This window comes from Ceratotherium simum, chromosome 11 (assembly GCF_057802395.1).
Source record: "Ceratotherium simum simum isolate JZ-2026a chromosome 11, ASM5780239v1, whole genome shotgun sequence".
Classification (NCBI taxonomy): domain Eukaryota; kingdom Metazoa; phylum Chordata; class Mammalia; order Perissodactyla; family Rhinocerotidae; genus Ceratotherium; species Ceratotherium simum.
The window spans coordinates 21,936,548-21,951,266 of record NC_141910.1 but is presented as its reverse complement, the minus strand read 5'-3'; the positions used below and the strand labels follow the sequence as shown (position 1 = coordinate 21,951,266).

Genomic DNA, 14,719 nt, shown 5'->3' with positions numbered 1-14,719 from the left:
TTTTATGATGACAACCAACAAGGCTTAGAGAATCCCTGGGAAAGTTTCCTAGGCCTGTGAATCTAGTACTTAACGGTAAATGACCCACTCTTTACCAGAGAAGTAACTTTTTCATGTAAATAATTAAACATTCAACCCAAAAGGAATTCCAAATTCTGCAAGTAGCCTTCTCAGACTTGAAAATTCCTATGAGTAAATCAATATAGTGAAGAAAGAAATAAAATACAAAAAAATGATACACTGAAAATGAATTTAAAATTAAGCATCAAAGCATCACATACTAAAACTAAAAAAAAAAAAATTGAGAGAAATCCAACTTTTAAAAACTAGGCACTCATAGTGCTTTTCTTTATTTAAAATAATCCTCTTTAAAATCTACACCACAATTCAATAATGATAAGTCTTCATTTTATTTTAAGTACATTTAATTAAAAGATAAAATTGTTTAGTAGAGTTGCAATGTTAGCCTAAGACAAACTAAAAATAGATCTGTTTAAAAGAATTAAAAAAAGTTAAATTCATATAAATTCATTATATAGATCTATTTTATCATAAAAATGAATTCATCTTTAAATTCTCCTAAATAATAATTATAAGTAAGAGTTGTATATATGGTTGTGTGTGTGTGCTTTGTGTATGTATACATATAATATATATACATTTAAATTTTATAGTAGAATTGCTATATATATTTCAGCAAATTAATTTCATTCTATAAACATAATTTATGATGTGTAGAGCATATGTGCAAATTTTGAAATCTATGTTGCAGCTACTAATACAGTATTTTTAAAAATTAAATGTCAGCTTGACCATTTAAAATGAGAGAATAAGTAGGATTTTCAGCTCCATCTATATTCCAAATAAAACAAATTATATTTAATTTTAAGTCATTAAAACCATATTACATTGTAGCCATATTACATATATAACATATTTATATATTTGAGGACAGAAAAGACTACAGAGAATAAAACGTTAATACTGATTACAAATCTTATTTTCTTAAAATGGGCAAAACATATGAATAATTTAGGCATTGCATGAATAATAAAATGTTATCAGAATTTAAGCATGGTACACATTTTAAATATATTAAATAATATAAATATGGTTCATTAAGAAAGTTTATGTTTACATAAGCATATACCTTACCAAAACTGAATAGAGATTTTAATGGTCTGAATTAAAAATGCCTAACAAATATGATTCTTATCACATGCTTATGTACCTAAACAACGCAAATTTATAATTATAAGAAATTTTGAAGGAAAAACATTTCCTATTTGTGCAGAAAGCTTAAAATATTTTTTTAAGACTGAATCTTCAGTGACATTTAAATTCCAGTTTTATAATAATTCCAAAAAACTATATAGTAAGCTTACATTCTGCCAGCTTCTGCTTTTCTTCTAAGTTACCGTGGTCTGTCGCTAATAATGTGGGAGAGGAGAGATGGGAAAAAAAAAAAAGTGGAAATTACTTTTATTACAATATTTTGTATTTTTAATACACATATATAATGTATTATTACACGTTACTGAGATTAATAAATTATGCTAAACTTTTAAAAAGGCAGTTGAAAAAAATGCCATAATTTGGGTGTTTTCATTTCATAGAGGTATTTTCAGTGAAAAGGCTTCCATAGCACAACAGGTGAGCCAATATCCTAAACTTGCAATCTCATCAGATAGGGAAGGGAACTGCAATGGAGCCCAGAACAGAAGCTGCTTCAGTCTGTCATCAGAACCATGAAGTCAGCCTATTAACCACTAAGCTAAGCACACAGGATGCCCACACAAGCCCCACTTCAACAGAGACCAAAACAGGAAGTAACTCTAGCTAGAAAGACCTTTTGGCCCATCATGAAACTTCTGGGATTAACAGGATTAATCAGATAAAGAAAATTGATCATTCACTCAGAAATGCCTATTTCAGATATCAGGTGAGGATCCAGGAGGCCAGCATCTGTGGAACTCATGCATTAACAATGCCCTCTACTGGGACACTGATAAATAAATGTGAATAGGCTGTCCAGTCATCAGTCTGATCAGCAGTAAAATGAAAATTTTCATGTTCTTCTACAGCATTTTCTCAATATGGCTTTATTTTATATAGAATAGATATCAACCTTAGCATTTTTCTAAAGAATTGAAGTGACTTTTCTTTAAATTCTAGAATTTATTTAAAGCTCATAAAACAAGAGTTTTTAATGGTCAGTATTTTATAGTTTAGAATATTTGGTTTATAAAAATTAATTGAATAGAATAGATACTTTACCGGGTGGATCTCTCTTGTCATAATACTGATAGATCCCAATGTCTCTATCTATAGAAAGGAAGAAATAACATTAGATTATGATAAAAAGTTCTAGAGACTAAGAAGCCAAACCATACTATATGGTGGGGAGTAGGGGTGGGAGGGAAAGGCAGGGAGGAGGACAGAAACAATCTCTTTATGTTACTAGAAATAAAATAGTTCAAAAGTATCTGGACATAGATAGGTTCATCTATTCTAGGGATATGCAGGAACTGAACAGTTTATCAATCTAATTAGAAAAGATTTACAAAAAATTAGAATGGCACAAGAAAAGTAGTAGTAAAGAACTAAAATCAAGGAAAACCAACTTTTCTCTTTCACACTTCCTCTGATATTTTTCACAGGGCGCTACCAAAAGGAACCGTCACTAAGAAGGCCAAATGAAAGCAGTGGATGGAAGAAAATGTCCAAACTGTTGGATTCTGAGCTGTGGCTTTCTTTTCTCTGACTTAGTTCAAATCTAGTATGCTGTTTGGGGAAAATGTGCAGGAAAGAAAGACAGGATTAGAGGAAGGTATGGATAAATTATCTGAAGCTTGTTTAGACCCAAAAAACCTTCCAAACCCACTCAAAGTTTGATATTCTGCTGGGGCTACAAAAGCAAAGCCAGGCTTCCTACACGTTGAGTCATTTAACCAAGGAATCTGTTCTTGCAATTTAATTACAGGAAAACAAAAATAATTGCGTCCATTTTCTTCCTATCTGTGAATAGTGAAATATTTCTTTCTTTGAAGTAACATTTGTTTCTTTCTATGCAAAATAATTCTAGTTACTAACAAAAGGATACAACTGTTTCTAAAGAAGTGGAAGCAGTACAGGCTGCCCCCTAGTGACTGACGGCTCCAAACTTTCTCAAACTGAATGATGAAACCTTAAAAAAAGTATTACAGCTGTAACTAACTTTTCAAATATATATATATATATATTTTTTTTTTTTTGGTGAGGAAGATTAGCCCTGAGCTAACATCTGTTACCAATCCTCCTCTTTTTGCCAAGGAAGAATGGCCCTGGGCTAATATCCATGCCCATCTTCCTCTACTTTATATGTGGGACGCCTGCCACATCATGGCTTGATAAGTGGTGCATAGGTCTGCACTCGGGATCTGAACCTGCAAACCCCAGGCCACTGAAGCAGAGCTCGCGAACTTAACCACTATGCCACCGGGCCAGCCCCTCAAATATATTTTTTAAAAATAGTCAATCATGTACTTATTGAAGCTCTATTTTATTCATCATGCCATTAATTGGTACATGTAATTTTAAAGAATGCAGTTTATTTCTATTGGTTAGATTGAAAATATCTGATAAGGAGTGACTGAGAAAGGTCCTAGGGTACTGACATTTTATTTCTTGACTTGGGTGATGATTTTATGGGTGTGTTCACTTTTTGATAGTTCCAAACATATCCTTATAATCTTTATACTCTTCAATACATATGTTACACTTCAAAAAAAAGGCTGTTTTTAAAATCCAAGAACCATAGGCATTATGCACACAGGCAATACCCTCTATTATAATATTCCATCATTCTATGCAACCAAATATTTACAACTCTAGAATAGAATTATGAAGATCATAAGGGGCCCTAAATTCTGTGCACAAGTCTGACTTACTGCATCTGGCCCAGACTGGGGCTGTCAAAACCCAAGCAGGACAAGAAGCGCATCTACATAAGGAGACCTATCCAATGTGGGTGTCAGACCCTAAGGTGAATGAGGAAGGTGTCCATGCAGACAGTCGGCCTGACATGGTGTGTCAGAACCCTAGCAGGGTGAGAAGGACATTCACACAGGGCAATGGCCTGGTGTGGGGTGTTAGAGGCTGAACATGGTGAGGAGGACATCCACATATGGAGGCAGCCTAATGTGGTATGTTAGAACTTACACTCTTATGGGGTGAGAAAGGCATCCACACAGGGGAGGGAGTGGACACAAAGACAGGAGACTGATGATATACAGGGTGATTGATTAAGTAAGTAAATAAATCAAAGATATGGGAGCCCCAGCTCCCCCACTGTCTGAGAATAGAAGTACAAATATAGAAAGGGAGAAAATTAGAATGAACCCTGTGGTGGTAGATTAGAATTGAAGGTACCAGTGTGAACTCATGGTTTTCAATATATAGAGATAGATACAGAAACGAATGTGGCTATATACATACATCACCTAAGCTCTGCCCACTGAGAAGGCCTGGGAGCAATGATACTCCAATAGCAATGAGCGCACCTAAAGCACATCTTGGCTTTTAGATACCGTTCTCCTCTAAAAGGAACCAAGCTCTTTAGAGAAGTGGCTGATTGCAGGGCTAGGAAAGGGAAAGTTAATAAGAGCCTGGAAGATCTGTTGTTGTGCTAGAAAGAATGGAAATGCTCAAATACTGATGGAGACACAACACAAAGACACAGAAGCCAGCTCAAAAGGGGTCCCACTGGCCACATCGGGGACAATTTAAACACCAAAATTGATCATGATAGTAATGGATTAAAATCATTGAATAAAATAGGGAACCTGAGTCTATAGTGATAAAATAAATAATAAATATATTTAAAGTTTAATGAGGAACAGGATATTTACATAATTTCAAGGTCCCTCTCTACAAAATACTAATTAATTCCAAAGGAGAAAGCAACTTTGCAGAGGAGAAGCCTAGCCAACACCACCTTAGTCAAGTAATCATGAACATCATCAGTAAAGGCACAAATTGAAATTGTGTACCAACTGATAGGATGCTGTGAGAACACAGCATCACTTCTGGGATATTCCCACCAAAAAATGCATAATGTGAACCTAATTGTGAGGAAACTTCAAACATATCCAAATGTAGGGACATTCTATAAAATAACTGGCATAAAATATTCAAAAGTGTTAAGGTCACAAAAGTTAAAAAAAAAAATTAAAATTAAAAGGATGAGGATTTGTTTCAGAATGAAAGAGACTAAAGAGACATGAAGAATAAATGCAACATATGATCCTGAACAAGATCTCTTTGCTAAAAAAGGACATTTGTGGGACAATTGGTGAAACTGAGTACTAGATGGTAGTACTATTATCATTGTTAATTTCCTGATTTTGATGGTTATATAGTAGAAACGTGGGACAACATCCTTTCTACAGGAAATACACACTAATGTATTTGGAGATGGTGAGGCATGAGGTCTGCAACTTACTCTTCAATCATTCAAGAAAAAAAATTCTCTGTACTGACAGGTTTTCTATAAGTTTGTGATTATTTCAAATTAGAACAGCTATTATCAAAGACAAGAAATAACAAGTGCTGGTAACGATGTGGAGAAAAGGGAACCCTTGTACACTATTGGTGGGACTGTAAATTGGTACAGCCACTATGAGAGGTTCCTCAAAAAATTAAAAATAGAACTACTACATGATCCAGCAATTCCACTTGTGGGTATTTACCTAAAGAAAATGAAAACACTAACTTGAAAAGATATATGCAACCCCATGTTCACTGCATTATTCACAATAGCCAAGATATGGAAACAACTTAACTGTCCATCGATGGATGAATGGATAAGGAAGATGTGATATATATAAACAACGGAATATTCAGCCATAGGAAAGAAGGAAATCTTGCCATTTGCGACAACATGGATGGACCTTGAGGGCATTATGCTGAGTGAAATAAGTCAGAAAGAGAAAGATAAATATTGTATAATCTCACTTATATGTGGAATATTAAAAAAACAACAATAAAAAAAACAAGCTCATAAATACAGAGAACAGAGTGGTGGTTGCCAGAGGCAAGGGGGGTAGGTGAAATGGGTGAAGGGGGTCAAAAGGTACAAACTTCCAGTTATAAAATAAATAAGTCATGAAGATATAATGTACAGCATGGTGACTAGAGTTAACAATACTGTATTGCATGTTTGAAAGTTGCTAAGAGAGTAAATCTAAAAAGTTCTCATCACAAGAAAAAAAAATTTGTAACTATTGTATGGTGATGGATGTTAACTAGACTTATTGAATCATTATGCTGTAGACCTGAAACTAATATAATATGTCAATTACGCCTCAATTTAAAATAATACTTTAAATGTCAAGCATAATGAGAGCATGTATCAGGGTTACTAACTTAGTCTAGAGGGCAGAGAAGGCTTCTCTAGGTGACTTATTAAAGCTGAGCCCTAAAGAAGAGGTAGGATTTCATATGAGTTCAAAGAGAAGAACGTTCCCAGCAGAGAATGTAAAGGCTCTGCTGAAGATCCATTTAGGGCTAAAGACCTTACTGCCCACTGGGGCCATTGTGCACCACTATGGGATTCTTCTCTAAAAACCACTCACTGTCTCTGAATAGGAGGAGCAGGGACAGAGGACTTCAGGACAGATGGAGTGGTAGACAAGGAATTTCCTAGGTATGTAACAGAAGACTAGGGGTATAAGGGAATCAAGATAGAATTGATCATTTTTCTAACCATGCGGTCCACGCTGGGTAGGAAGATAAATGAAGAGGGGAATAATGGGCTAGAAGAAAAGGAAGGGATTAAGCGATTGATGATCTCAAAGAAGCATAAAACCTAGATATATGAGAGAAGGGAATAAGAGAGATGACAAAACAGGCAATTATGATCAGAGAAGAAAATACTTCAATTTAAGATTCCAACCATAAAACAATTCTGGTGGCTTCATTAATAAGAATAAATACCAGTAATTAACAATAAAATATTTCACTCTATAAATCATTGTTTCTGGAGAATGTCAAAATAGCTAATAGCACATTTTCATTAAGATTTAAATTTTCAGAAATGTACATTGACTAAGGCATTAATCACTGAATCACTGTTGTTTTTTTAGTGCAAGAAACAGAAACAAAATATAACACAAATAAGGACCTTAATCGCTTCAAATCCCACTTTTTCCTTCTTTAAGAAAATTATACCTATCTGTAGGTGATCGAATGTATCTTCACACTTCTTTTTAAAGAATATTTGCATTGACACCGATTTGAGCTTTCTAGAAGAATATCACTAATTATGATGTTACCAATGTATTTGGGGGTATAAAAGGATTGTTACTTTTGGTTTTCAATCTTTCTTTTTTAAATATCTAATTCAAACATCTGCAAGGCTTTAAAAATTCAGGTTTTTAAAGGCTTTCAACATAAGCAACAGTGCCATACTGTATATCTTCTAGCCCTCATTACCTGTCCCTAGAGATTATTATTTTCAATCCTTAGCTATTTCTTATATATACCTCCATATTTATAAATATGTCCCTAGTCCTATTGCTAGTCCTATTATTTCTTGATTCTTCAGTTTTAGATATTATCTATTGCCTATCCACCACAGAAATTGAGAATTCAGTTATCTTTTACTGCTGTGTGCCCCTCCCCATCTCCAGACACTCTTTCCCAACCTCCCAACATAATTAAAGCACAATTTTTGGTTGTCGGTGCTTACAAAGTTATGAATATATAAGTATTATTCACAACCCAACCATGGGGGACACTGTGATTGCATTTCCTTTCTTATACAACTTCCCTAAAGTTAAAAATTTCCTTGTTTTTTATTTGCTTAAAAAAATATATAACACTAATTAATCTCCAATATCAGGTGACCAATCAGTAAAATTTTTTTATTGGCAATATCCCTCATGGGAACTCCCGATCCCGATCCAGTCTGGATTGGCTAACTTCTAGGTCTGATGCCCAGACACTGTCCTGTGCATCCTCTCTATCTTCTCCTGACTGGAGAGGGGTATCTTCCTCTGTCTTAGTTTAAGTCCCTTGTTTGGCAGGACAAATAATGCTCTGGTAGCTGACTGAGAAAAGAATGGTAAATTTGGTGAGAATTTACACAGCTGAAAATGTATTTTCTTCTTGCAATTGATTGACTAGCTGGCTGGGAAGAGAATACTAAGTTGGAAATAATTTTCCTCTGAATTTTGAAGACATGGTTCCATTGTCTCAGAGCTTCCACTACTGGTGTTAAAATGGCCAAGGACAATCTGAATTCCAACCCTTTGTATGTGACCTGTTTTTTCTTTTTTGCTATAAGGTCTCTGGATTTTTTCTTTATCCTCAGTGTTCTGAAATTATACAATGATGTGCCTTGATACAGGTCTTTCATTCACTGTGTAGGGTACTTATGGGTCCTTTCCATCTACGCACTCACTTTCTTAGTTCTAGGAAAATTTTTAAAAATATTTCTTTGATAATTTCCTCCCTTCCTCTTTGCTACTTTTCCTGAAATTATTAGTTGAATGTAGAGTTCCTAGGTTGAGACTCTAATATTCTTTTTTTCGTGTGTGTGAGGAAGATCGGCCCTGAGCTAACATCTGCCAATCCTCCTCTTTTTGCTGAGGAAGACTGGCCCTGGGCTAACATCCATGCCCATCTTCCTCCACTATTTATGGGATGCCGCCACAGCATGGTTTGACAAGCAGTGCACTGGTGCGTGCCTGGGATCTGAACCGGCAAACCCCGGGCCGCCACAGCGGAGCGTGCCCACTTAACCACTTGTGCCATCCGGCCAGCCCCAAAACTCTAATATTCTTATCTTTCCTATTTATTATCCTTGTCTTTTGTCACAGCATTCATTTCATTTGTATGTATATTTCAACATAATTATGTTTTCTTGATTATAAAAATAATATATGTTCATTGTATAAAATTTGGAAAATAAGAAAAGCAAAAAAGTTAAATGTCCCATATTTCCATTCTTCAGAGACAGCTACTAATAACATTTTGTTGTCTCTTCTTAAGAGTTTTTTCTGTATGTATATTTATTATTAAATAATAGTGTTATACTAAAAATACTGTTGAAGTTTTTTAAAATCATTTTAATTATTTAATTTAATCAATTTAATTTAATTAAATCGATTGTATAATTAAATACAAAAGACTATATGTACTGTTAAAAAATAAAATACAAAAGAATATAAGATTAAAAACATACAAAACCCAGCAAATCTAAGAAAAAAAACATTCCTTTTAAGACTCTTGTGAGCCCTTTCCTATTTCCATTCTACTTCTTCCCCTCTCAGAGCTATAATAAAATTTTGTGTTTTTAATCCTAATTTTTCTTATAGTATTATCACATATGCTTGTCTCCTGAAACAATACATTATTTAATTTTGCCTGTTGTTTTTGAACTTCTAAATACAATCATACTGTATGTACTCTTCTGCAACTTACTTTTTTATTTTTTTGCACAATATTACGTTCCTGACATTCATCTATGCTGTTGCATGTAGCTATAATTATTCACTTTCTCTGTTGCATAAATTTACCCATTCTCCTGCTGATTGACATTTGGGTTATTTCTAGTTTTCTGCGTTACAAATGGTACTATTATAAACACTTTTGTACATGTCTCCTGATGCACAAGTGTCAGGGCTTTCGTAAGGCTATATACCTAATAGAGTCGAATTATTGGTCAATAGGTGACATACATCTTCAACTATACTAGATAATACCAAATTGTTTCCTAAAGTGGTTGGACCAATTTATACTTTCACAAGCAATGAAATAATCCCTCTTTTTTTGTATTTTTTTTCCTATTTTCTGAGAGAATTTCTTTCACTCCTTTGATTTTAAAATTTTTTCTGCTACATATTTTTAATTTCCTAGAGATTAGTATAACTTTCCAGTGTTTCCTGAAGCTTCTGTATTTTGTTTCTTGTTGTTCATATTTAAAAGTAAGCACGAGAAAGCTGATTAGAAGCATCTCTGTGTACATGAATAGGGCTTGCCAAGTGGTGATCAGCCAGGGACAAGGTGTTTCACTAGAGGATTCCCTCAAATGTCAATGTAGAAAGGTCTCTCTGGGGCCATGCAGTCACTCAGAGAGGACTCCCTCAAGCCCTTCTTTCTTGGAAAGTGTACAACTGGCTGCGTCATTCTCAGAACCAAGTGGGATTAGGAGGACGTCACCCATCAGTTTAGGCTTTCACTCCATCTGTTTTCAGTTCAGCACCTCTCTCCTGTCTTCTTCCACTAGGGCTGATGTCCAAGTTTAGAGCCTCCCTAATTAAATATTTCCACAGTATGAGAGGTGTCTCACTACTTAAGCAGACTTTCAAGTCTCTTTGTTATCACTTTCATGTCTCATCCCCTTCTTCTGCAGTATCTGGTTCCTCAAATTTCTTTATCTTTCTACAGTTTTGAGACACAAATTGGCTGTCATTGGAATTCTCCTCTGTAGACACTTGACATTCAGATTTTTAAGCTTTGCTAATTCCTGCATCCTTTCTATCTTCCAAAAATTGTCAAACTGTAATTGTCTCTTCTCCTATTCTCCTAGTCCTTGTGGGTTTATGCCGCCTTTATTTTAATTCATTTACTCTCGTTTTAGAAGAATTTGGGGAGGAAGAAAATGTGTTTAACTGGAAGTTCTATCCTTACACATTTTAAGCAAGGTAAATTTAATGAAATTATAACATTCATCTGTAATTATGTATTTGATATAAAGAAACAATATTTTGCAAGGTAAACAATTTTGTTAGTAATGATGCTAAAGGCATATAAATAAAACGTCTCCTAAATGCAAGAGTTGCTTTGGATAATCAAAAAGGAAAAGATTTTTTAAAAGATGTTTCCTAATGATATACTTTATCCTATAATACTAATAAGCATTGTTAAAACACACTTACATTACTCTGCTTTCCACAAAATGTGAAATGCAAAGAACATGAATGTAATTAATTGTACATCTTAGCTGTATGTTTCAAATATCATTTTAATATCAAATAGAAATGCCTTTACCATTAGCTAGCCTGCAAATATTTATAAATATAAATCAGTTATGAACAATCTTAGGAAAAAACTGAACATGTATGTATCTTAAGAAGAAACAAATATTATGCCAATAAAATTAATGTTCACAACAGAAACTCTAACTCAAGCTGAAAAAAGTAAGTTAATCAGAGTAGCTAAAAGGAATTATTTTTTATTAGCCAATTTTTCATTAAGTATAAAGAAAATAATGCAACTCCAGTTGGAGAATCCAGGCTCTAACTTTTGCTAGTACTTATTTATAATGTTGTAACTTATATTTGAAAAACATTGAAATTAATCCAGAGCTCATTTACCCCCAATGTGTAAGGTATTCTTCAAAGACCACAGGTGCAGTTCAGTCAAGCAGAAAGACATCTGACGGCAGAAAAAAATCTCTGTCCTGTTTAAAAAATAATTAAAAAAAGGTGCCAATTAATTATCTTCTATTGTCAATAAAACCAAGATCCCTTAGAAATAATAGAAAGAATCATCTGTCACTACTGATATTTGAGATATGGTTCATTAGAATAAACACACTTTAATGTATCTTTGGTTAACCATCCAGAAATAAACTCTAGAAAAAGGAAAAATACACTTCTTTTCCTAGATTTGGTATGTCATCACATTGGGAAAGGTGGTAAGAAGAATATACATATTTGGGTTTTCAATAACATATTTTCGGCTTTTAATGCTCTGAGTATATTTAAAATTATTTAGTATTTAAGCATTTTAAAAAACATTTTTAACGAAAACAAACATCTGTTAGGTAATTATTAAGTACAAACAAATTTTGTGGTATATTTTTAATATACTAAGCAAATATTTACAATCTCCCGCATACAAACAGGCTAATTAAAGTGGAATTTGCAGGGTAAATGGTATATAGTTACTATTATAAGAAACCCATTTACTTAGAAGCAAACTGTGTGAAACCACATTAGCATTCGCATTAGTTTGTTAATCTGCATGTCATGACAGATCCAGATATTCTACTCTAACTTGCATTGAAAAAAAAAACCAAGATAACAAAAATGTACATCCTGTATTTCCTCTCAGTTTTAATAGCACGGGCTAGTAATGGATATTACTGATATTTTTTTATCAAGTAGAACCTCATCAATTTGGACTGATTGAGAGAAGACCAATCTGAATCAGAAAAAAAATCAACAGTTTACAAACATTTGAAAGGAATTCATATAGCTTTCAAATGTTTGCTTGGAAATATAGATAGTACTATACTATATGTATATTTTACTATATATTAGCAATACGTAAAGTAAACTATTGACATTTTCTTTATAGAGATCATAAAAGAATTGTTCTTTCCAATAAACTTCTGAATAACAAAAGAAGCTTGAAACATATTTTAAGACATCTTTTAGATAGAGGAAAAACCCTCAGCTTCTTTAACATTAGGAGTGACTGAAAATATTTCCTATACTATTCATGTAGGTGATAATCCAAAATAATTTTAGACTTAGTACAAACTTCTTTGTTCCTTCCTTCACCTTTACATTTGACCTCAATGTACTTACAATCATCAAGAAACAGATGCATGTTCAACTGACAAGTCACAGTATGCTAATTACTGAAATGGCAAAGTGAACAATGTGGCAGCATAAAAGAAGGGCCCGAGCCTGCCTCAAACAGCAAGGCTCTGAGAAAGCTACAGAGAAGTTGTGAAATGTTAGCAGGACCTCAAAGAAGCAGAAGATTTCACTAGCTGAATGATGATGATGAAAACGATAATAGTGATAACAGCAGATAATACTCAATATTACCTTGTGACAAGCATTGTTCTAAACATTTTATATGCATTAACTCATTTAATCCTCATAGCCACTCTTTGAAATAGTACCATCATTACTTCTATAATGAGGAAACTGAAGCACAGAGAGGTCAGATAGCCAGCAGGTAGGGGAGGCAGGCTTTGAATGTAAGCACACTGGCTCCAGGGTCTGTGCTCACAACCATAGCGTTCTACTGTTCTGGGCTATACATAGGTGTCAGAGAGAGTATGCAGTAGTTTGAGTAAAAGGATGGCATGTCCCAGGGATGGCGGCTGACTGTGATGCTTGGTGGAAAGTGATAGAAAAATGAAGTTGAAAAGGGTAGCAAGAAAACAGGCTATAATAATAATAGTAAATTTTGGATTAATCTGAATTCACTTTCTTCCTTGCACTAAAGTGCCTTAAAAGGTTAGAGATGAAACAAAGGATCCTTCAATTCCCAGCTCTGCCCTGCTCTAACCAGAAGCTGGCTGCCACTGTATACAGTATCGGGTAGGAGAGCTTGTGGACTCCATCACTACGAAAAGAGGACACAGTTCCTTATTAGCAGGCAGCATAGAAAAAGGGATATTAAGCTAATTATGAATTTTTCAATTCAATTGAGTATTATCTTTCAGAGTTGTCATCTTGGGAGGGACTCTAGTGAGGCTGCCATTACTCAAAATATTTCTAAAGCCATGTTCTTTGGAATTTGCTTTCAGTTAGTTTTATGAGGCTTACTTCAGAATTATTACTTTATAGTTATTCTTTTTTTAAAACTAAAATACTTACTGCATTAGAATATGCAAACTGCACCCTTCTCATTTGGATGGATGAAGTCTGGAATGTTTGTTTAAAGAATCAGTTAATAAATTAAATATATATTTATTTTGCATTTATTAAGCTTAATGTGTGAATTCTAGACTCTTAACTGCCTGGTTTCTTATTTTAACTTCTCAGCTTACTAGCTAACTTGGACAAATTACTTAACTTCTCTAAGTTCCCCCAGGTATAAAATGGGTATAATAAAGTACCCACCTCAGGACTGTTTTGAGGATGCCTTTATTCAATTACCTTATTATTGCCATTGTTGTTGCTGCTGCTACTATTACTCAATATGTCTAGCACCATGCAAATTTATATGGAAAAAACAAAAGAAGTATTAAATATGGTCTCTCAATTTATACAGTAATTTTACAAGGTGAAATGAAAGAATAAGTACTACATACAATAGGGGTTTTATGAAGGAAAAACATCTGTATGTGGAGAAGTTACTATACAAGAGGAACTATTTGAATTAGGACATGCAAATAGATTAATATTTCACTGGGAATAGGCAAGAAAAGATGTGATGAAACAGGTGCATACTTTCTCTGATATTGAGAATCAAAAGTCACAACTTCTAGACTATACTAGAAAGTAAAAACTCACATTCCTCCATTTAGTGTTTACTCAGATACCAATATTAAAATTATGACAATTTGGGCAAAGACAAGGCTGAAGGTTAGCTGTCAGCAGCTACATAAAAACGTTTTATCAGGCAAAGTAAATATAGATAAGATTTTATAGCTGATACCAAAAGAACCACATCTTTACATATATATATATATATCAAAAGAAGACTGCACTTGAAATTCTGTTTTTCAGTTTAAGTCAATTCACTAATAAAGAATTTCTCAAAACTTTCCCCGGAAAACAGAAATGGAGAGTGGAGTATAGTTTTCTTTGTAATCCACATTGGCTGTTTCTAAGAGACAGGAATGCTTTTAACATGAAGACCAATAGGTCCACTGCCCATATCTTACTAAATTTGAAAGTCCTAAACTACTCAGAAATTACAGAGTTTGGGGGAAAATAAGCAAAATGAGGTCTGTGAATCAAAGCCCTTGATCCTTTGCATTTGG

General features: G+C 33.9%; 1 protein-coding gene across 10 annotated transcripts in view; it reads right to left on the bottom strand.

Annotated features, from left to right (window-relative positions):
- Positions 1 to 14,719, bottom strand: part of WDPCP (WD repeat containing planar cell polarity effector) — a 380,072-nt gene that overhangs the window by 274,283 nt on the left and 91,070 nt on the right. For 9 of the 10 annotated variants that reach the window (XM_087436667.1, XM_087436664.1, XM_087436671.1 and 6 more), the window contains 3 exons: positions 11,361 to 11,446; positions 2,278 to 2,325; positions 1,386 to 1,430 (listed from right to left, as the gene is read on the bottom strand). In XM_087436667.1, coding sequence (XP_087292793.1) covers positions 1,386 to 1,430; positions 2,278 to 2,325; positions 11,361 to 11,421 — 154 coding nt within the window. In that variant the 5' untranslated portion in view covers positions 11,422 to 11,446. Of the gene's footprint in view, positions 1 to 1,385; positions 1,431 to 2,277; positions 2,326 to 11,360; positions 11,447 to 14,719 lie in introns of those variants that run through there. The other variant, XM_087436673.1, reaches the window with a different exon arrangement.